Raw genomic sequence first — 22,999 nt, 5'->3', positions numbered from 1 at the left:
CAGGTGGGACAGGATGTCTCAGACCTTGGCCAAGTGGCCCACGTGGAAGGGCATGTGAATTGCCAGACTCGGGAGAGGGGGAGAAAGCACCCTGCAGGGGAGAGGTCCCAATGACTGGGGGAGGGTCTCCATCCAACAGAGAGAGGGTCAGCTTTTGGGTCCTTCTCTGCCACCTGCTCCTCATGACCTGAGTCTGCCCCCCCCCCTTTTCTCCCTTTCTCCCCTTGGCCTTGCAGCCACGGTTATCCGAACGGGAAAGAAGCATAATCGCAAAAAGGCGATAAAAGGAAGAAGGAGCTAACTCTCACCTGTCCGACGCACACATACCTGGGATACATTTCACGGGAATCCAATCAAAAGCACCTTGTGAATACGTCTCAAAAGCCATGCCTGTCCTACCAAATGGTTATGGATAGGGCTTAACTTTAATTGATACACGGGTGCCGTGAACGGTGGAATATTTATGAATTTTGATTTTGTAGGGCTCCCCCCCTCCCCCCTCCCCATTTTGGAGCCAACATGGTTTGTCCTCTCCTGTCCTAAACATCTCCATAGGGTCTCCTGAGGCTCGTGCGGCCGGTGGTACGAAATGGGTAAGACGACCACGGGCTACTTAGCTGGATGATCTCTGCACTGGATCCTGAGGGTGTGAGCTCCAGTCTGGCTCTAATGAGGCTTGTGACGCTGGACAAGTCGGTGCTCCTCTCGGGGCCCTGGCTTTGTCATCTGTGAAGTTGGGAGGGGAGGGGGAGGGACTAGCTGGCATCTCCTGTTCTGATTGGTTCTAAGACTCACGCCTCTGGGATTTCATTGGTCCTCTGCGGAGCCTGACACACAGGCAGTTTCAATAAATGGTGGCGTAATGAATAAACCCGTGACAGCTGGATCCCACCCTGAGCCTTCCAGCTTTGCTCTTGTACCCCTTTGGGACACCAGGGTACCGCGCTGTCTTTGGGTCGGAGGGGCCTCGCCCTGGCCCCGCGAGGGGCGAGCAGACGGGATGGAAGATCGTCCTACCTTGTTGAGGGTGTTGAGGGCTGCCTGGGCTGCTGTGAGTGCCGGCTCCGCTTTGGCCAGGTCGTCCTCACAGTCCTTCTGTTTCTGTTTTACCTCCTGCATGATGAGGGCCACCTTCCGCTCCTCCTCGTCCGCGATGGCTTTCTCTCTGCTCACCTTGTCCGTCTCTATGCCCACCACCCGGATCAGCTTGTCTGCGTCCTCATTCTTGTGTCTCACCTCCACTTCCTGGGTGGCCAGCTTGGCTTTCAGATCATCTACCTGCGGCAGAGAAGCGCTGGGCTTACTGGGAGCAGAGGGAGTTGGGACACGGCCCTGGGGGTCTGACCCTATAGAGGAAAATGGCCAACTCCTGAAGCGAAGGCGCCTAAGCTGAGCTCTCACCTGGGACCAAGCGCCCTGACCCCGCGGGTGGAAAGGGGCACTGGACTCTCTCTTCTTCCTCCCTCTATGGTAAATGTGGCGGATGGGAGATTCTAAGCAAGATTCTCCCTCGTGCCCACGTGACTTAGGCTGCTTCCCACGGCCATTGGTGCCTGCGTCTCAGAAAACTCTTCCTGCCTCGGATACTACTTGGTGCAGAGCGGGCCTGTTGTAAAAAGCAGTCGTTGTCTAATTGGAACTGGCCACCGTGAAGTACACCGAGAATTTAGCAAGTTGCAAAAAGTGAGTACGTCCCCGTGCATCCTGAAAGACTGAATGTACGAACAGACAGCGGCCGGGCCGCGTATCAGAGTAGAACGCTGACCCACAACTGCAATCTCCTGGTGACCAGGAGACCAACCCGTTATCTACAATAACCAGCTCAGGAAGCCAGACTCCTGAATACGTCACAATCCAGGGAGACAAGCCTCTGCAGCAATCGGCCCCGGATAGCCAGCACTTGGTTAACAACGGACGACTTCCTTAATTTTTGCCCCTGCTTCCCACTTAGGAGCAGCCAGAGAAAGTCAAACACGCTCCCCCAACTGATCACACAGGATGCCCACTTCTAGGGAGCCCCCCTCCAGCTCCGCAGGCCACCAGCCTCCATCGGGACACATCTGACACCTTTCCTTTCTGCCCACCAAGAAGCCCTCCCACCCCGCGGGCTGCCTTTGAATCTCTGCCCAAAACCAGGTGCCCGCTGGAGCCAGCTCTGCGTAGAGAGTGTTCACTTGGTCTCATTGGTTGGGTCTTAGTCTAGTTCCGCAGTCCTTTCAGGAAACAGATGACCAGGTTGACGTGGACCCAGTGGCCCAGACCAGAACCCAATGGGCTCTCCCCATCGGGCCTCTGAATTCATATGCGTTTGGAGGAAGTGAAGAAGCTCACCACGGAGGAAACCGTTCATTTCTCTGACCCCCTGGAGAAGGAGGCATGGTTTTCTATGTACAGTCTGTTCCGGAGAGTGTGGTGGTTCTCGGAGTGTGGTTCCCTGGACCACCACCGACAACAGCATCCCCTGGGTACTTGCCAGAAATGTAAACTCACAGGCCCACTCCAGAACTACTGAGTCAGAAATTCTGGAGCCGGGCCTGGCGATCTGTGTTTTAACAGGCCCTCTGGGTGAATCTGGTGCCCACCTAGGTTTGAGACCCAATGGCCTGGTTTTATGGCCCTTTCATCTGCAGAAAGAAGACTCAGATCTGTTTATTTCTGGGAAGTAAAAAAAAAAAAAAAAAGCCATTTGTATTTGCAACAGGGCCCATAAACTTTACATCGCAAAATGCCCTCCCGCCTCTCATTTTTCTGCAGTCTATTTCATGCAACAACCCAAGATTACTTCAGAGCTCCTGGAATACGTCAAACAGATTCAAATGCTTTATGATACAAAATGCATAAGGGGAAAAATAAAACAGAGGCTTAGATGCTGCTGATAATTCCCTTTTCATGGCAGATCAAAAGAAAAGAAAAGGAAAGCGGGGGGCAGGGGGGGAGAAGAAAGAATGCTCTTTAATTTTGTGTATTCATGGAAACTGGAGACTTTTTGTTAACCTCAAATGAAGGCCTGCTCCCGAGAACAAGTCTTATATTCCCGTGCTGGAAGGTTAATCCATTTCTAAATCCCATGGTTCAGCTGCAGGGAGTTATTTCTACAAGGACAAAGATGCAATTGTAAATCAAAATGATTGAACCACATAATCACTGCAGTCAGCAAGCACACCAGTAACTTTTTGTTCCTTTTTAAATCTCGGGAGATTTGAGAAAATTGGAGTGGGTTTTTTTTTTTAATTCTGTTGTTGTTGTTTGTCTGTTTGTTTTGTGGCTTACAGATAGGGTGTACGACCTCAGGCCCAAGGTAAGCAAACACCAGCACTGTGGATGGGAGCTTTGTAGCTCTCGAGCTGTGACAAGAAGTGACACAAGGGTCCCGCCAGTCAGAACTAGGCCGCTCCCCACAAAGCTGAAGAGAGGGCGTAAGTCAGGCTCATTTCATGGCTCTTTGGCAACAGAACAGGAAGTTTAAGTAGGTTAGAACAGGAAGTTGCAGTAGGTCAGAACAGGAAGTTGAAAGAGGTCAAGTTAAAATTTCCTCTTCTCTTCGCCTTTATTCAAAGCATTCGAGCCCCTCCTTGGATCTCTTCCTCTTTAGACACCCACCCCCACCCCCAGATAGGAGGGTCAAGGGGGAGAGGGACAAAAACAAGGAAGAGACCCTCTCTTCAGTCTTGCCAGCTCCATGAATAGAAGTGGGAGGGGAATGTCAACTGAGTGGAGTGCCAAGAGGCTGGTGGTGAGAGACTGTCCTCTCTCCAAGGACCAGGAACATGATGCCAAAGAGGAAGGCCAAGCTTCCTGGGACCTTCTCCTCAGAGCCACAGAAGGAAGAGAGAAAACCCGGGATCATCAACAGCAATCCCTAGTGCGCAGAGCGTTAGAGGCCCAGAGGTCTTTGCCTTCTTACCCCCCGGGTCCTTCTGGTCACCCACCACATTCTCCCATGAATTCACACTTCACGTAGGCTTCTCTTCTTAGACGTAGTGGTTTCCCATCTGCAGTAGACATCTGTTATATTTATCTACCTAATAAAACTTCTCATCCCTGTATTGGAAATACAGTTTGAATTTCCCTTGGGGAATATTCCCTTCCCTAGTCCTCGTGGTTTGGGTGGGGCTGACTCCAAAGGTGGTCCTTTGATCCTCACTTGGCCAGGGAGAGTGTCGAAGTCACAGAGAATGGTTCACGTATGGGCAAACCAATGATATGAAGAGGCCAATCAGAGCTACTGATCATTTACCCCAGGAACTTGCTATAAAATCCTGGGAAAGATGAACTCCTCCTTATGGTGAAGTTGCAAAGCAGGCAGAATAGAAGTCTGAGGTTGGCGGGGCCATGGGGTTGCCTGCCTGGACAGGGACGTTTAGTGAGAATCTGGCTCCAGCCCTGTCAAAATTAAGCTCTATCTCTGAATTTTCACTTATATGAAACAGCTTGGTTTATTTTTTGTTGTTGTTTTGCCTAGACCAACTTCAGCCGGATTTTGGTCAGTTGCCATCAAAAGGATCTGATAAATATATCATGTAATCTCATTCCCCCCCCTCCCCTCCCCTCCTGCCTTTTCCTTTTCTTCTTTTTTCCTCTTTTTTTGCTAAGTGAATTTGAATTCATTTTTTTTTTCCACTTGTACCAAAAGAGTCCTGATGCCTACATCATGGTAAATTACTGAACTGTCAACTTCAGGTAAATTCGGTGGCCTGAGATTCTTTGAAAGCCCAAGAAAGATTGAATTTAAGAGTCTCCAGACGAACAGACTTGGGGAATAAATCTTAGATGGAGGAACTGGTAACGAACTGTAGGCCTCTTATGAACATTTCTTCAGTCCAACAGCCCTTCTCCCTCATGAGTACACTTGAGCTAGGTATAGAAGTGAGGGTGACAGTGTGTCCTGAAGATGCCAGGAGATGGCGTGAGACCCAGGTCAGGGGTGAGGGTTCTGATGGTGCTAAGAGAAGGAACAGAAGTAACACCACCCTCATATGAGGCAGCAGCAAAGACAGAAGATGCCACCCAAAGACCCAGCGGAATCAGCCACCCTCGGCAGAGCCAGTGAGAGCTGGAAGACCACACATGAAGCTTCACCAGCTGCCTCCTGAAACCACCACCACCGAGATGCAAAGGGGCAAAAGACCCTTCACACGGAAACAGCCCCAAGGTAGAACTACACTCTTAACCTGAAGTGACCAAGTCGACCAGAAATGTAAGATTAAGAGCTTCCTATTCTTAAACAAAATAACTTTTTTAATGTTTATTCATTTTTGAGAGAAAGCAGGAGAGAGCGGGCAAGTGTGGGGGAGGGGCAGAGAGAGAGGGAGACAGAGAGTCTGAAGCTGGCTCCGAGCTGTCAGCACAGAGCCTGATGTGGGGCTCGAACTCAGGAACCACGAGATCGTGACCTGAGCTGAAGTCGGACGTTTTAACCAACTGAGCCATCAGACGCCCCAAGAATTTCCTACTCTTAAATGAAAAAGATGGATCTGGAGCTAAGTCAAATCTCGGTATAGAAAAATAAAGTGGTGTTTCTGACCAGGTGAGTCTAAGCGTGAAACTGTGTCCGAAGTTTATAAACTTTAGATGACCATATAATTATTAATTCTTGTCATTATTATCATTATCATCGCTGCTTCTAATATTGTGATCATTGTTAAATAAATCTGGAGTCCATCTGAGCCAGAGTGGTGAGATTCTTGTAGCCCACTCCCGCTGGATTATGAATACCAAAATCTGTCATAAGTGGGTAGTAGGATACTTATACAATATAATTCAAGTCATTACCCTTGTACCAAGATTATGGGGATATGCTTAAGGCTTTTTTCTACAAAGGAACAATTTCAGATGAAGGCTTTACATCAGAAGCCAAGATAGCATTTTTACAAGAAGAATTATCCTCATAACCATCCATAAGTATGAAATATACACCATGTAAACAGTATTGGGGGGCCCACCCTCCATCCCCACTCTAAGCTTGTAGGTGACTCATTTGCTTGGTTGCCTAGCCATCTGTCATCTACCCGTTTATCCACACACTTAGAGAACACCTACTACGTGCCAATGAATCCTGGTGTCTGCCCTTGGGTATCATGCCGCCATGATAGTGTGGCAGGACATATACAAGAGAAGAAACATAATGCCGGGATGGAACCACAGAGAATGGAATGAAAATCTTCTCAGAACTTAGAAGGGGCTTCTGCGAGTGGAGGGAGCAAACCGTTTACATCTTGACAGTCACAAGCTGGCAAGTCAGGGGCACACATAAAGACACAGAGATGTGAACTAGCTGTGGAGATTTGGGGCGACTCCAACCAGTCAGTATTGCTGAATGCCAGGGTACAATGGGGTCGAAGGGAGGAAGAAAGGATGGCGAAAGAGGCAAGGGTATAGTTTGAAAGTTCTAGAAAAGTTCAGAGAGTCTGAAATGTAATGTCTAAAACATTAGGGTCCACGTTACAGAAAACTCAATGTTTTGAGCGAAGATCAGTCTGATAGCCGGACAGAGGCTGGTCCAGAGCTGTGCTGTCTAGTTTGGGGAATGAGCACCTGAAATGTGGCTTGTCCCATCTGAGACATGCTGTAATTATAACCGCACACACACTAGTCTTTGAAGCCTTGTAGGAAAAAAAATATTTCACCAATAACTTCTTCATACATTGCTTACCTGTTAAAATGATAATATCGTGGATGTATTGGGTTAAATAAAATGTATTCTTAAAATATATGATAAAATTAGGTAAATTTAAGATCTAATGTTAGAATGACAGCCACTAGTTTCCTTTTATTTCTTTTGATACAGTTAATAGGAAACTGAAATTTGCATTTATGACTTGCAGGATATTTCTCTTGGACGGCGGGTCCAGAATGTTGGGAGAGGCTAAACAAAATGCCATTCATTCATTCAACATTTCACGCATGCCCCCTCTGTCCAGGTAGTGTTTTAGACATGTGGGACACATCAGCAAACAGAACAGATAAGGATCCCTGTCCATGCAGAGGTTGTCTGACAGATGGGGATCGACAACAAAAAGTAAACACAACCAGTACGGGAAAGAGGCGAAGTCGAGCCCCGTAAGGGACCTGGGAATGGGGCGGGGTTGCAATTTAAAATGGGGCCATCAGAATGGGATTCACTGAGAAGGTGACATGTGAACAAAGAAGTCGAGATGAGGGAGGGAGTTGTGGGGGTGAGAGAAGGAAGAACACGCAGGGAGAGGAAACAGCCAGTGCAAAGGCCTGGCGTGTCTGAGGGAAGAGCAAGGTGGCAGCATAGCCGGAGAGGAATGTCGCGGGCATGGGGCAGCGGAAGATGAGGTCTGACAGTTTGCAGGGCAGGGTGGGAGAGGAGACTGGGGCGCCACTTTAGCGAGGGAAATGGGGGCCATCTCAGGGTTTGAGCAGAAAAGGTAACATGCTCTGATTCCTGTTTTGAACAGATCCCTCTGGCTGCTGCAATGATGACGGACCCAAGAGGAACAGAAGGAGAAGCAGACAAGTGAGTTGGAAAGGTACTGTGTTTCCCCGGGTAGGATCAGTGGCCTGGGTCAGGGGAGTAGCAGCGTGGGAGGTGCACACTGGGGGGGATTCGAGGCTCGTCTGAAGTTAGGGCCAATGGCGATTTTCTGATGCTTGGGCACAGGGTGTGTGTGTGTGTGAGAGAGAGAGAGAATTGAGAAGGGTCAAAGATGACCCCAAGGATTTTGGCCTCATGGGTGATGCGAGAGGTTGCAGGTGAAGCAGGTTCGGGACCAGGGAGACACTGGAGAGTTCCATGTATTGAAATGACCTAGGTAAGAAGTGTCTGAATCAAGACATAGAAAACGAGGATACAACAAGAGGGTACACTTGAGACACGTTTAGGAAATGTACAGAAGTTGTTAATTCTTAAACGGGAAATGAGGGAAGGGGAGGAATCGAAGGTAACTCCCCGCTTTCTAGGGAACTGGGTAGATGAAAGTATCACTCGTCGAAGTAGAGAACTTTGAAGGAGAAGAAATGGAAATTGATGCCAGGACTGAAAAGAATTCTCCACTCTCCACACTCAGGTAGAACTGGGTTCGCCGAAGGTATAACCAGTCTTCTCCTGGGACGGTTGGAATTTCCAGAGGACAGGGAGGGGAGGGAGAACAGGGGCTGCTAAGATGACAGTATTCAGAGGGCACCATACGTCAGGGGTGGGGGAGGAGAAAGGAAGAGGAAGAAGTGACAGATGTTAAGAATCTGCATTCCGGGATCCTATCTTATGCTGAGTTCTAGAAGTTCAGAGATTGAGGGTACTGGAAACACTAGAAAGTGTTGGGAGAGAAGATGTGACATTTCCACAACCACAGTACATATGCTGGGTAAACTGCTAGGCCTTTGGCTTGGGTCTCTGTCCCTCGGCCTGCCCTGCACTGTAGCTCTGGGAAGGGGGGTGGTCATGGCATAAATGGAAACCAAGAAGCATCATGGACAACTGGCACGTGTCATCGGTGGACAAACACCGAGTTTGGACCGAGCTCACCATGCCTGAAGGCACAGAAAGAAAAAGATAAAAGGGTCTTTCTAGAAATATAGGACAAGGATGGGAAAACCATGTAGGAGGCTAAGAAGAACACAGTTCTGGAAATGACATACTACCAGATCTAGGGAAAACCTGGAGAAAGCGGTCCACCATCCTCGGTAGGATGGTTTCTGTGACACCGTTGCAGGAAAACAGGCTGAAATAAAAAAGCAATAGGATGTATTGGACAGGGAAAAGGATGAGATGGGGAAGGGATGTTAGGATATTAAAAATGTAGTAGTATAATTAAACCCTTCCCTGTAAGCGTAAGAAGCAGAAGCAATATTACACGGTACGAAACTAGAATTGTCCGGGATCAACTTGAAAGGCTCTCTTAGAACACAGAGGGAATAAAAAAGCCAAAAGAATGAGATCAGTGAGTGAGAACACAATAGATGCGGGACACAGAGAAGCCATCTGGCAAATCATTGCTCCTGGAGGAGAGGCCAGGCCAGATGAACGACATCAGATAACAGAAGACAGCTTTTTCTGAGCAGAAGACATTCTCTGTGAACAGATTGCAAGGGCTCACTGCATCCCACTAAATGCACTGAAATCCTCTAGACCTATTACATCTACCGTTCAAGAAACAGAAGTGGGGAGAGAGGACAACTCAGAAGAAGCAAGTTGAATAGTTAGTCCAAAGGCAACGCTCTGAAACAATGACAATAAGTGAAAGGCATAGGTATCCGTAGGAACATGTGATGCCCATGGATCAAACTAATCACAATTTTAGCTTAATGGTGCAAATGCATGAAAATGACACCACCTGAATGAGAGACTGCCTCTGCTTCTGGCAAACAGAGCACACACAAAAAAGGGCCATCCAGGGACTGGCAGTGTTTGATGGGCATAAGCAGGGGCAGAGAAGGTGCCAGAATTGTCCCCAATTCTCAAGGGAAGAACAGGAAATTGAAACAAACTCGTTCCCTTTGGAAGAGGAAGTAGAAAAATCTTACCAGGACAGGACAACAGGGGCTTTCTTTCGATGGCCAACCACTTAGGGACACATGAGGAAATGCAAGAAATGAGACAGGATTTAAGAAATTAGGTCCCAATGGTGCTTTGACAGATGACAGAGTAAGACACAAAGAAACCAAAGAGAATCGGTCCAGTTCGGCAACCATGTCTTTTTGGTTTTGGAGATGGAGGGGAAGTGGACTGGAGAAGAAAGGAAGGTGGCGGAAGAGGAGGAGAGGGGTAGCAAGCAAGAGAGAAGAGGTGCTCCAGAGGATTCCATCATCAGTAGGTGGCAGCAGACCAGACCTGAAGGGGACAGCGTGCCCTTCTGCAGGGAGAGCTCAGCCTTAATTTCTGGAATGGTTTCTGGTGACTCTGAGGCCTCTGGGGAACCATAAGTGATTTTCAGGCCTGGACTGTGATCTCTCCAGTTCCCCGGAATGGGGTGCTCCCGCTCCCTCTCAGTGCCCCGCATGCACAAGCCATGAAAGAACGCTACCCACCTGGGCAGAGGTGCTGTGAAGCTTCAGCAGTCCATTCTCGAGACGCTCCATTTTGGACCTGAGCTCTTTTCCATGTCTGAGCAGCAAGCTCTGGTAGAGTCTGATGAACTCCAGGAATGACTTAGGGGTTGTGTAGTTGTAGCGTTGCTCGTTGCTCAGATAAGCCTGGGACATCTGGTTGACACTTGTGTGGACAAAGGCCATGAACTTGCTAATCGACTGCTTGACTGTGGGCTGAAGGTGAAGAGCAGGAAATCAGAGTTACTGTCTGGACGTGAAGACTGGCGGTGGTGGCCCACCCTGCTCATTGCCTCGCTACATGGAAGGTTTTGCTCCGACAACTCTATCCAAGCTTGAACTCGAATCCTGAAACTCTGGACATGGGATTCCTTGTACCCGAGGTGGAGAGGATCTTGACGAGTGTCTCCTTTGCCCTCTTACCTCAATGCCTTCTGTGTTCTGCAAGAAGCGGAGGCTGACAGACTCCAATGCCTGCCGAGGCCACTCGTGGAACCAGTCGATGGCTGTGCAGTTCACAATGGCTGGAAACTTCCTGCTGCGGACCCTCAGCTTGTTCCCCACAGGGGAGAAACAGAGAGTCACCTGAGAAATCATAAGGGTGGAGAGAACCAAGAAGGTATCAGAAGTTCTCACAGGGAGATAGCTATGGCTTTAGGTTCTTTATTTCCCGGAAAGTTGGGAAACACATCCAATGGAGTAAAAAAAAAAATCTGTCAATACTACCCAGGCTTCTCACCAAGAAATTAAGAAAGCTGGGACTGCATGAGGCAAGAGAGAGGCTACTGCCCTTGAATCAGATGAGAAGGGCAGCCCTGCAAAATCGCTCAGGCTGAGAAAGTCACTCCACCCACACTGCCCACTCCCAGCACAATCAAGAAGGACAGCTATGTCCAAATTATCAGTAGAGGTTCTCGTGAACCATCTCTGGTCTGCCTACCCGGCGCAGTAAATCCTTCTATACCTTCAGTTGTCGTCGGACCCGATCTATGAAGAATTTCCAGCAGTTCCCTCTGTTGTCTACCAGACCTTGACTCTTGACTTCATTCCTCACGTTGTTTATGATGTTTTCAACTTCATCATCGGAATAGAGGTCTGGGATCTCTCCTGGGAGAAATGGGACACAGAGGGGCAGCTTTCACGTCTCTCTGCACAATGCAGTTGGACATGAGAGGTTATCCAACTTGGGGACACAAGGCCCGTGATTTTTGTGGCCATGCCCCACCATTCCTGCTGGTGAAATTAAACAGACACTGTATCTACTCCAAACCCAGGGCAGAGAGATGATACTTGAAAGAATGGAACAAGCTACATGGCACCCTTTTGTCCTGGGCCAGGAGTTCATGGCATGAGGGCTTTCAACTGTCTATGTCTTTTACTTAAGGAATTTATTTACTAATTATTGTTAATAAAAAGTTTGTTCCCAAGGAGCTTAAGATTTGGTAGGAAGAATAAAAGAGATGTAAAATACTTATAAGACCACAAGTGAAAGGGGGGGGTAACATACAGACAAATCCATATATTGATGAAAAGTGAACTATCCCTTTCTATTAGAGCAGAAAGGGAGAGAGTGGGAATGGCGTCAGGGAACTCAGCATATGGTAAGTATGACATCTTAAAATCAATGGGGAAAAAATGAACATTCAATACACAGTATTAGGAAAACTGGAATCTGAAACGAACAAACAAACAAACTATGGTTGGATCCTTATATTCCACTGTATGCTAGGATAAATTCCAAATGAGTCAATGACTTCACCATAGAAAAGAAAACCATAAAAATGGCAGAAGAAATGAGGGAAATATTATATGACCTCTGAGTGGGGAAGGACTTCCTCATTGTAACTCAAAATCAGCATGTTTTAAAAGAAAGATAAATTTGATATATTTAAGTTGATATATTTTATGTAAAAGTATAAGTTTGGTATAAAAAATAGAAACAACACAGCATGGTGAAAACATAGGCAAAGTATAATAAAAGCAAAACCAAAGAACCAATGAAAATAGGTTTCTTAAAGAAGACAGACAAATGGCCAGCAGGTTCATGAAAAGGTGCTCAACACAATTAGTTATCAGGGAAATGCAAATGAAGATCACAATGAGATACCCCCTCACACCTGTTAGGATGGCTATTATCAAAAAGACAAGAGATAATAAGTGCTGATGAGGATGTGGAGGAAAGGGAGCCCCTGTGCACTGTTGGGAATGTAAACTGGTACAGCCACTATAGAAAACAGTATGGAAGCTCCTAAAGAAATTAAAAATAGAATAAGTACCATGGGATCCAGGAATCCCACTTCTGGATATATGTCCAAAAGAAAAAAAAAAAACAGATCTCAGAAATATCCATACTCCTCTGTTCATTGCAGCATTATTCACAGTAGCCAAGATCTGGAAACAACCTAGGTATGCATCAGTGGATGAATGGATCAAACAAATGTGACATATATAGGAATATTATCCAGGCTTTAAAAAAGGGAAATCCTGTCATTTGCAATAACATGATGAACCTGGAGGGTATTATGCTAATAAGCCACAGAAAAAGAAAAATATGGCATGATGTCACTTACATGTAGAATCTAAAACAAACAAAGAAAAAACCCAGTCAAACTCCTAGAAATAGAGTAGAAAGTGGTTGCCAGGAACTGGGAGGTGGAGGAAATATGGAGAGTCTGGTAGGAGGGTACAAACTTTCAGTTATAAGATGAATGAGGCTTTAGGATCTAACGTATAACATAGTGGTTATATTTGATAACACTGTACTATATAATTGAAATTTGCTAAGAGCTGGAACTTAAGTGTTCTCATTCCTCAAGTTTTAAAAAGAAAATATGTGTTTAACTCTGATTATAGTTAAATAGTTAATCTCCTTAATATGTAAATATTATAATGTTACATATAATAACATTATATGTAAATATGTAAATAAAGTCTCCACAAATAAAGGAAAAAACCAATAATTCAACTGTAGGACGTGGATACAGAAGAGAGCTCACAGTACAGGAAATACAAATACTTCTTAAATATATGAACAAATGCTTTACCCCACTCATAGTAATAGAAATGTAGCTTAAAACAATGCCTCATTATTAATTTTGCAAGACTGGCAAAGTTCTGAAAGTTCGATAAAATCCTGTCTTACACAATATACGGTGAATAAATCTCTTAAAAAATCCTAACTAAATACATAAAAATACATGTACGATGACCAAGTAGGGTTTGTCCTAGAAATGCAATGATGGTTAGGTATTAGAGAAATCTATGAAAATAATCCATTACGTTAATAGATTAAAGTAGATAATTACCATATTACCATTACAAAGACACATAACATTTCTAAAATACTGGTAGCAAACTAGGAATAAATAAGATTTCTCTTACTCTATCATAGATGTCTATTGCAGACTCATTGCAAACATTATACCTGAGAGTGAAATACTAGAATATTCCTTTTCAAATCGGGACCAAGACAAGCACGATTGCTATTATGTTTCCTAGTCAATGGTATATAGGAAGTCCTAGACCATGCAAAAAACCAAGAAAAGGAAAATGTAAAACAACAGTTAAGACAATCATAAAATTATTATTGTTCAAAATCTAATTTTCTACATAGAATATCTAAGAGAATAGACACATGAACCATCAGGACTCACAAGCACATTTAACAACAAGCTTTCTGGATATAAATCAATATTGAAAATAAAATGGCATCTCTATACTCAAGCCCCCCAAAATGTTCCTTTATTCTTTTTTATCTTTTTAAGAAAAGATTTTATTGTTTTTTAAGCAATCTCTACACCCAACGTGGGGCTCAAACTCACAACTCCAAGATCAAGAGTCCCATGCTCTGCTGACTGAAGTGGCCAGGGAAGAGCAAAGGCTAAAGAACAGCCATGACATTTCTGAAGAACCAGTGGGAAGGATTTTCCCTACCAGAAATCAAGTCTCCTTATAAAACGAAGTTAATTTGGGGCACCTGGGTGGCTCAGCTGGTTGAACATCTGACTCTTGATTTTGGCCCAGATTATGATCCCAGGGTCGTGGGATTAAGCCCCACATCGGGCTCCACACTCAGCTTGAGATTCTCTCTCCACCCCTCCCCTTCCTTGTGCTCTTTCTCTCTTAAAACAAACAAACAACCAAAAAACCCAAACCTATGTTAATTAAAACAATGCAAAATTGGTATGGGCCAAATATATAGAACACCGAAGGCAACACCTAGAAACAGACCTAATTATAAACGGGAAATTGCTATTAAAAATCAGTGTGCAGTCACTGATTGATGGATTAATCAATAAGTGATGTTAGGTAATTCAGCATTATGAGTAAAAAATTAAAATTAGAACACTATATACAAATAAATTTCAGGTGGATTAAAGACATAAATATGAAAAGTAAAACACTAAAAATTTAAAAATAAAATGCAGGAGGGGTGCCCGGGGGCCCTGTGAGTTAAGCGTCCAACTTTGGCTCAGGTCATGATCTCGCAGTTCATGAGTTTGAGCCCCGCGTTGGGCTCTGTGCTGATGGCTCAGAGCCCGGAGCCCACTTCGGATTCTTTGTCTCCCTGTCTGTCTGCACCTCCCCTACTGTGTGCTCACGCTCTCTCTCTCTCTCTCTCTCTCAAAAATAAATGAACATTAATTTTTAAAAAAATAAAATGCAGGAGATAATTTTTATCATGTCGAATAGAACAAAAGTTCTGAACAGTCTGGAGCATTAAAAAAAAAATGTTAAGTTTTACAGCATTTAAACTAAATCAGCATGACAAAAGTCAGATGCAGACTTCAAAAGAGATTTACACCCCATATAACGAACAAAATGTTAGTATCCAGAATATATAAGGAACTCTTACAAAGCCATAAGAAAAAAACAAGAAAGCCAAGAGCAAATGGTCAAACTGTATAAATAGGCAACTCACAGGAGAGGAACAGCCAATAAACCCTCCAAAAGATGCTCAAGGTCACAAGTAAAAAGGGAAAGAAAGCGATGAGATTTCATTTCACGCCCATTGGCAAAAACTAATGTGTGAGATCAACCAAGCACTCATGAGGTTAGGAGGAAGCAGGTATTCATCCGTGACTGGGCAGAGAGCAAATTTGCACAACTACTCTGGAGAGCAGTGTGGCACTTTTTATAAAGTTGAAATATCCATCCCAGACAATTTAGTAATCTACATTTTGGGCACCGATTGGAAAGAAACTCTTGTACGTGCCCATTGCAAGTTTCTATGTTGCAACGTCATGATCGCAGGGGAGTTTTATTGCATTCCGCACATCCAGAAGAGTTCGTAAAGAAATACAGAAACACATAAAGGGAAGAAAGTCAACGGGGATGGTGAGAGCATAAAGACTGTGAAGGAAGAGTCAGAAATCGGGCAGAGACAGCCGAGCAGAGCAGAGTTGTGAGTCAGGGGCCAGGGGGTGGGCTCCTGGCTCAGATGGAGGATTTGGCCTTGGGGAGGAGGCATGGTCACCTTGGAGGACAGGAGAAACCCACAGAGACGTGGAGACAGGCTGTGCGGTATGAGGAAAGTTGGGAGTCTCATCCTGAAGAGTCAGGTCTTCTCAATGAGAGAGGACAGTGGGTGGGGGAGGGAAGCACTGGAATATGGAATAGCTCAAATCTTGAAAACACTGGATATGATGTGAAGTAGGCGTGGCTCATGGCCAGGATATTCCATGGGCCCTGGGAAAGCTCTTCCCCATTTCCAGAACAAGGCTTTAGATGGGTACTGAGGCCATCTGGACCTGGAATCACAGGAATCCACACCCACACGCTTCTTCCTTCCTCCATAACCAACACAGAATTGTGAGCATCATAGAAATTCTGGACGTGGAAGGAGCCACGGGGGCCACCCTACCCGTGTTAGCTCCTTGCGGGCTTGGATGAGGTCCTCAAAGATGGGTGGTTGGCAAATGGCCTTAATCAACAAGTGATGTCAGGTAATTCAGTATTAAGATAAAAAATGAAAATTAGCACACTATAGATGAAAACATTTTAGGTGGATTAAAGACACAAATATGAAAAGTAAAACAGGAAAAATTAAAACAAAATGCAGGAGGGGCACCTGGGCGGCTCAGCCAGTTAAGGGTCCAACTTTGGCTTCAGGTCATGATCTCACCATTCATGAATCCGCGTTAGTTAATCCGAGCGATGGGAATTCTGACTTTGCCTGTCAGTGAAGTTGCTACACATCGGTGCACTACCACAGCTGAAGGAACGCATTGCCAACTGCCAACAAATGTCTGGCTTTCATAGTCTGACCACATTAACCCAGCCGGGAGTTCAGTAAGAATTTTATACTAATTAGACTTAATCGTTTTAAAAGGTCAAAATGGAAAAAAAAAAAATGGATTATCATGAAATTGATCGTTTACTTCCTTCCCTTAATTGGACAAATTTAACTTCCGTCCATCAAGGTATTCTGTAGGATGCATATAAAACACCCTGAGCTATAACTTGTCCAAACCAAGGCCTTAGGAATGGAATAACCCCTTTCTCATTTGATCAAAGCAGAGGTCCACGGAAACTGCTAAGGAAATGCAGTGATATTCAGCATGTGTTGGGAATTAAAGAGCTCAGGGAAGTGTTGTTTTTTCTTTTTAATTGTTTTAAATGTTTATTTATTTTTGAGAGACAGAGACAGAGCATGAGCAGGGGAGGGGCAGAGAGAGAGGGAGACACAGAGTCCAAAGCAGGCTCCAGGCTCCGAGCTGTCAGAGCCCAACATGGGGCTCGAACTCATGAACCACGAGATCATGACCTGAGCTGAAGTTGGCTGCTTAACCAACTGAGCCACCCAGGTGCCCCAAGTTTTAAAAAAAGCAATAGTCAAATGGAATTGACATGAGCCATACTCCCCCAGCTTCAGGAGCTGACTGCCTACAGTGGTCTGTATTCCTTTCTCCTTTGCGTCTCTGATAATCTGCATTCCCTTCGCCATTATCATGTTAGAGCCCCCCAGTGAGGACTCCATTCCCTTTGGTCTTAGAGCATGTGTAACAACACAGCCTGCATTCTTCGCCCTTCTATTATTTGAAATGTGGAGGGCTTACTTTTGATGTTTTATGTACAACATTCTCGATATGGAGGAGCCAAACTATGGTCTACAGGCTAAATCCGGCATGCTGCCTGTTTGCTTGGCCTGCCAGCTACGAGTGGTTCTTACAATTTGTAATGGTTGAAAAAAAATAAAATAATAATACTTAATGACTCATGAAAATTATAGGACATTCAAATTTTATTGTCCATAAATAAAGTTTTATCGGCCACGGCCTGCAATCGTTCATTTAGGTATGGTCTTTGGCTATTGTTCCCAGTACAACGACAGAGCTGAGTAGCTGTGACAGACTGTATGGTCTGCAAAACTGAAAATATTTACTTTCTGATCCTTTATAGAAAAAAAGTTGGCTGACCTTGGCTTATGGGATACACTTAGGGCTGTGCTGTTTGAAAGTACCAGGCCATTTGGAGACTTTCTCCATGCTCTTAAGATGCTAGTATCTGTCACAAGGTCCCAAGAGCTCCTTAAGAAGAAGGTCACCAGATGGAATTGAGCCTCTGAATTGGGAGCAAAGTTTGCATCTTGAGGTTTATTCCTCCAATTTCTCCCGGCATCATACCCATCAGTTACTATGTGATGTAGGTAGTCATGTTTTCAAGCAAGGGACTGAACTGCCAGAGGGGATTTTGTGATGTGAACAGAGGCAGAGGCTATTTAAATATTTGAAAAGTTCCCTCCTGAGACCTACACTCGGGAAACACTATTTCTGCTTTCAAGTGCTCTGTGCCATCATTAACGCCTCCTAATACTTTGAAGCCCAGACTAATCATCATTCTTCTCTGTGCTCATGTGGGACCTTCAGAGGCAAAAACTGCTTTTGGGGGAGGAGATCCTGATGGTTTGAGATGGTTCTGTTAGTTGGGGCTTGATGATAAAATGGATGAAGCTATGGACTGGGTCCTCCATGAACGCGTTAGTGTCGCACTGGCTTAGGGGACCTGGCCTCATCCGGGCCCACCATTTTCCCCCAAACTTTTCTCTGGTCTCAAGGGAGGAAAAGCAGGGGACTGTGGTGGCTGTCTCAGGAGTCCTCTGCACCTCTCTCTGCATGCCTGAAAACCATCTCAAAGCATGTGTGCAACAGTGAGATCTAATACGTAAGACAGCACATCATTCTCGTGACATCACGCACCTTAGTTCAACAAACACCTGCTGAATAATAATTATGGGACCAGAGGTGGGTTAATAGCTGACAGTATAAATGATGGAAGTAACAGTCTCTACAGAGGGTTAGAATTATATTTGTATTGTTTTATTTCCTAAACTGGACAGTAGGTCCTTAAGCCTTTTCCTTTCACATCCTTACATTATTTCCTAACAACAAAAACATTAACTGACAACAGACAACCTAGGCTCTGCCTTTCACGAATCTGCAATGCTGTTTCAGCACAGTGGTGGGGTATGCAGCCATGGAAAGCTACAGAGACGTGGAGGGTATTTCTCACTGCCAAGGATGATAATGGATCAGAGACGATTTCCTAGAGATAGAGGACACTCAAGATAAGTCTCATAACGTGGGTAGAAGGGACTCCAGACAAAGGAGGAGGAGGGCATGGAGTTCAAGAGGAATATGATGAGTAATGATGTCAGGGAACAACATGCAGTGTATTAGCTCAGGGAGTTAGGAAGTAGATCACAGAGTAGGTCAAAGGCAGGGTCTTCTTTTTTTTTTTTTTTTTTCTTTTTTAATCTGTAGAAAAAGGGGCTTGGGTCTTCTCCTGCATTCAGTTAGAAAAACCAATGAAGAAATTCTATTTTATAAAGACCCTTTGGAAGCAGCGAGGAGGATGGATGGGAGGGGGGGGTATTGCCTAGGATATGGGGATGAGTTAAGAAGTGTCTGTATGTGTTGAATCAACCGATGAAAACACCGGTGGTAGCTATGATAGAGAAGATTTAGATTCAGAAATGGTTTGGGGATAAAATTGGTGGTGGCTGATTATCTCTTAGAGGAGATGAGGGAGAAGTCAGCAATGTAGGCAAATGCGCGGACATCGTCTTAACAACTTGCATAGAAATTTAGCACCACGTGAAGGAAAGGAAAGGCTGACAACTCAAGCATGTTTTTGCATCACCCTTTGGCATTTCTGCTTGGCAGCTGGAGAGCCAACCAGGTGCTAGTTTGAGGACACAACTTGTACATAAAGCCACGGAGACCACAAAGTACACTCAGAATATCTGATGCATGCTCAAGGGAGCCTCCTTTGCCTCCCAGTCTGTCTCTTCTCCTTCCAGGGAAATTGGGCCAGATCTCTGCATATATGTAAAGCAGAGATGGCCCACCAGGAAACCTAGTTCTGGGAAAAGCATAATCTAATGCCAAGTCTGTTACAAATATTTCCAGACTCCAGATTCTTTTTTTTTTAAGTTTACTTATTTTGAGAGAGAGCGAGTGACACAGTGTGTATGTGGGGGGGGGGGTGGAGCAGAGAGAAAGGGAGAGAGAGAATCCCAGGCAGGTTCTGCCCTGTCAGCATGGAGCCCAATGTGGGGCGTGAATTCATGAACCGTGAAATCATGACCTGAACTAAAGTCAGATGCTTCACCAACTGAGCCACCCAGGCGCCCCTAGACTCCAGATTCTTATGTGATGGGTGGAGACCATTAATATACCAATCCTGGATCTAATCATTGAGATCCTGGAAGGCGAGGTGATCTTTTCATGTTCTATATATGAACAGGAGATGTGGCCCTAATTTAAAAGGACAGTCTGGTTCAGAGATGGAGAGGCACAGTACTTTATAACAAGGGGGACCCAATTTCATAAACTATTTCAATAGGCCACATAGAGTGTATGGTGCTCACGTTTAGGCACAGTGCCTACTGACTGGAACATGTGAGCTTAATAAGTGGTTCTGAATATGAGTACATGGAAAGTGAACTAGTCTGGACCAGGGAAGAGAAATCTTAAATGTGGAGTGAACAATTAGGCCTTTTGAAAAGCAGGAGGAAAATCCCAACACGAGATCCCAATGTAAAATAAAGTATGAAACCTGGCAGAGTTAAGAAAGGCAGAGACACCACACCCAGAGCAGACTATGTCCTCTTAGCTGGGACTGCGATAAAATACACTTTCTGGAAAACAGGGAAGTTGGAGGAAGATGTGTTATACCAGAAAGCCAGGAAATGATTCTATTTCCCCCCTCTAGGTTAGGATGAGGTCTTGCTGGTTCTGAGTTTTGTCCAAGAACCAAGACAGTACACATTTTGTAAGAATTTCTTAAGTACCTGGGTTTGATGACCAGTGTCTACTCTTTAGGAACTATTATAACAGGGCAGTAAGGGCATAGCAAAATTTGGGCTTTCCATATTCAGCAAGGATCAATGTTTCATGTGTAGTTTCATGATGCCAGCAGCTGCAAGATGCCCAGGAAGGACCCTGGCAGCCAAGGGAAATGACTCAAAGGTACTCCTCCTTTGCTCCTGATATATACGGCCACCATGTTTTTTTTTTATACAATTATGTACCTTTTGCTAATTAAACTAGGAACTATATTTAATTTTTAAACTTTGTGTGCAGGATTTCTTCCTGTCAATCTGTAAGCCAACTGAGACACAGCTGGGATAATGATAGGTTCTGAAATGGTTGGTTGGTGTCAGGAGTGGGATGCAAGAACTGAATTACTATTATGGTTTGATTCTGGAAATGGCATCAGAAAATCAAGGGATCAAACAATGAGCTAAAGTAGTGTGGGAAGAGGGGCGCCTGGGTGGCTCAGCTGGTTAGTGTCTGACTCTTGATTTTAGCTCAGGTCAAGATCTCACAGTCGTAGATTGAGCCCCGCATTGGGCTCCATGCTGAGCATGGAGCCTGCTCAAGATCCTCTCTCTCCAGCTCATGTGTGTTCTCTCTCTCTCTCTCTCAAAAAAAAAAATATGTGGGAAGAAGCCAGATAGCCTATGGCGTGAGATTAGTAGGTCATTGAGAAAGGTGTTTTTGGGGAGGGTTGAATCAGTGTAATACATTCCACTGTACCTTTATATCTCTAAACTAACAGGACTTGTGGATAACTATGGAGGGAGGAGTTCATGGCAAGGTAGCCTGACATAGTGTTATAGTTTGCACTGTGTTATCCAAGAGTGGAGTGATTGCACAACCCCACAAAATTCAAACATGAAGGGGATGGGGAGGTTCTGAGGAATTCCCAAAGCCCTCTGTGGACTAGCAGTCAATGAATTTCTAGCAATTATTTAGTTGACAGGGAAAATTAGAACTGAGATAGCCTCTTGTTCTCCCTGTCAAAGTGGTTAAGAAGAAAGGGAGGAATATTAGAAAAGCATTACTTTTAATTGCATCTCTTTTTAATATGCGTATGTAAGTCTTATTTTTATACAGAAGCCTTAAAAGAGAAATGTGAGCTTGAAACTTCATGGCTTTGGAGCAAGCTGATTGCATTATGCTTTCACTGGGCAGGGCTTCAGAAATTCATTTCAACTTGGAAAAGAAACAGTTGCCTTCCAAATTAAAAATTAAAAATACTTAATTGAGAAACAAAATTTCAACTGGTAAAAGCATATCAATTTCTGTGTCTCAGACATTATTTTAGGAGAAGGTGACCTGGCTGGATGGGGCCAACTGCAATACAGGGTGAGGCTGGCAACATGCCTGGTATCTCCAGAGCTGTAAGTTTTTGGAAGCACAATTTCACCTTCTTTGAAATTAGACTTCAGGGTGCAGGGTGGGAGAGCCACTGGACACACTCTCGTTATTTAGTAAAATAATAAAAGGTAAGGCAATGTTGTAGGTGGAATACTGTTGTAGAAGATGGTGGCTCTAAGAATGGGGAGAGTGGATGGGAAGAGAAAAGGAATAAGTAAGGCAAACTCCTGCATATGAAGGTAACTTGAGGGTAGAAATCTGTGTGAGGCTTAGAGCTGACACAGTAAGGAACCTGGAACTCCGTTCCTCATCAGAAACAATCCAAAGGTTGCTCACAGAGTCTGCTAGAGCATGATGGGGACCAGGGACCAGTGGCTCTTCAGGGGTGACGGGAAAATGGTGTGGGATAGAAGCATACAAAATTTGAAGCGGACAATGATCCTGAAGCAGTGAAGTTCCTAGGGACTGCATAGCAGAAGACACCTTGAAATAAATTACATATGACATGGGATAGACTATGGAGAAATATGCTGTGATCGTGGTTCTTGGATTTCATAAACTAAAGAGTATTTAGTCAGAGAGCCAGGGGTTGGACTGTGGATACATGGGGTTTCTGAAATGCTGAAAAGCCAGAGGCAGTAATTTTGTTCTGGAACATCTGTGCATTGACTTTGTTTTCTTAACCCAGATGAAGAGGTAGTTTTGCAGATGCTGAATTTGGCTTAAGAGCCAGGAAAGCATATTCTATGTTTAATTAATATAAATGCAAAAACATACACCTCCAATTTCTGTAAATGCATAATTTAAGTAATATATTGTCTTACATTCTTGGGTATATACATTTATATATATCTTGTGTTATGTTTATATACATGCATGTGTGTGTGTATAATTTTTTTTTAACCCAGAATGGTTCACATAATTCCTGAATTCCTGAGTAAATAAGGACAGTAAAGTATCAGAATCCAACTTTCCACTGAAGTCCTCTCTTGCACTGATGGTGTCACAGGACAGTGGACAGCCTCTGTCAAGTTTTTGGGAAACCAAGGAAACCAGCTTAGAGATATCCCCCCCCCCTTTTTTAAAGGAAATTCTGTTTTTTTAAGTTAATTTATTTTTTTTGAGAGAGACAGAGACAGTGTGAGTGGGGACGGGGCAGAGAGAGAGAGAAGGAGAGAATCCCAAGCTGGCTCTGTGCTGCTGGCACAGAGCCTGATGGGGGCTCGAACTCACAAAACTGTGAGATCATGACCAGGGCTGAAGCCAAGAGTCTGACACTTAACTGACTGAGCCACCCAGATGCCCTCATTTTAGGGATATCC

At 44.6% G+C, this 22,999-nt stretch overlaps 1 protein-coding gene across 1 annotated transcript in view; it reads right to left on the bottom strand.

Moving 5' to 3' along the window:
- Positions 1 to 22,999, bottom strand: part of DNAH9 (dynein axonemal heavy chain 9) — a 339,411-nt gene that overhangs the window by 111,064 nt on the left and 205,348 nt on the right. The window contains exons 46-49 of the mRNA XM_045487400.1: positions 10,976 to 11,118; positions 10,435 to 10,596; positions 9,994 to 10,227; positions 1,018 to 1,278 (exon numbers count right to left, since the gene is read on the bottom strand). Coding sequence (XP_045343356.1) covers positions 1,018 to 1,278; positions 9,994 to 10,227; positions 10,435 to 10,596; positions 10,976 to 11,118 — 800 coding nt within the window. The remainder of the gene's footprint in view (positions 1 to 1,017; positions 1,279 to 9,993; positions 10,228 to 10,434; positions 10,597 to 10,975; positions 11,119 to 22,999) is intronic.

This window comes from Leopardus geoffroyi, chromosome E1 (genome assembly GCF_018350155.1).
Source record: "Leopardus geoffroyi isolate Oge1 chromosome E1, O.geoffroyi_Oge1_pat1.0, whole genome shotgun sequence".
Lineage (NCBI taxonomy): Eukaryota > Metazoa > Chordata > Mammalia > Carnivora > Felidae > Leopardus > Leopardus geoffroyi.
The sequence above is the reverse complement of the archived record's forward strand: the minus strand, read 5'-3'. Positions and strand labels throughout refer to the sequence as shown.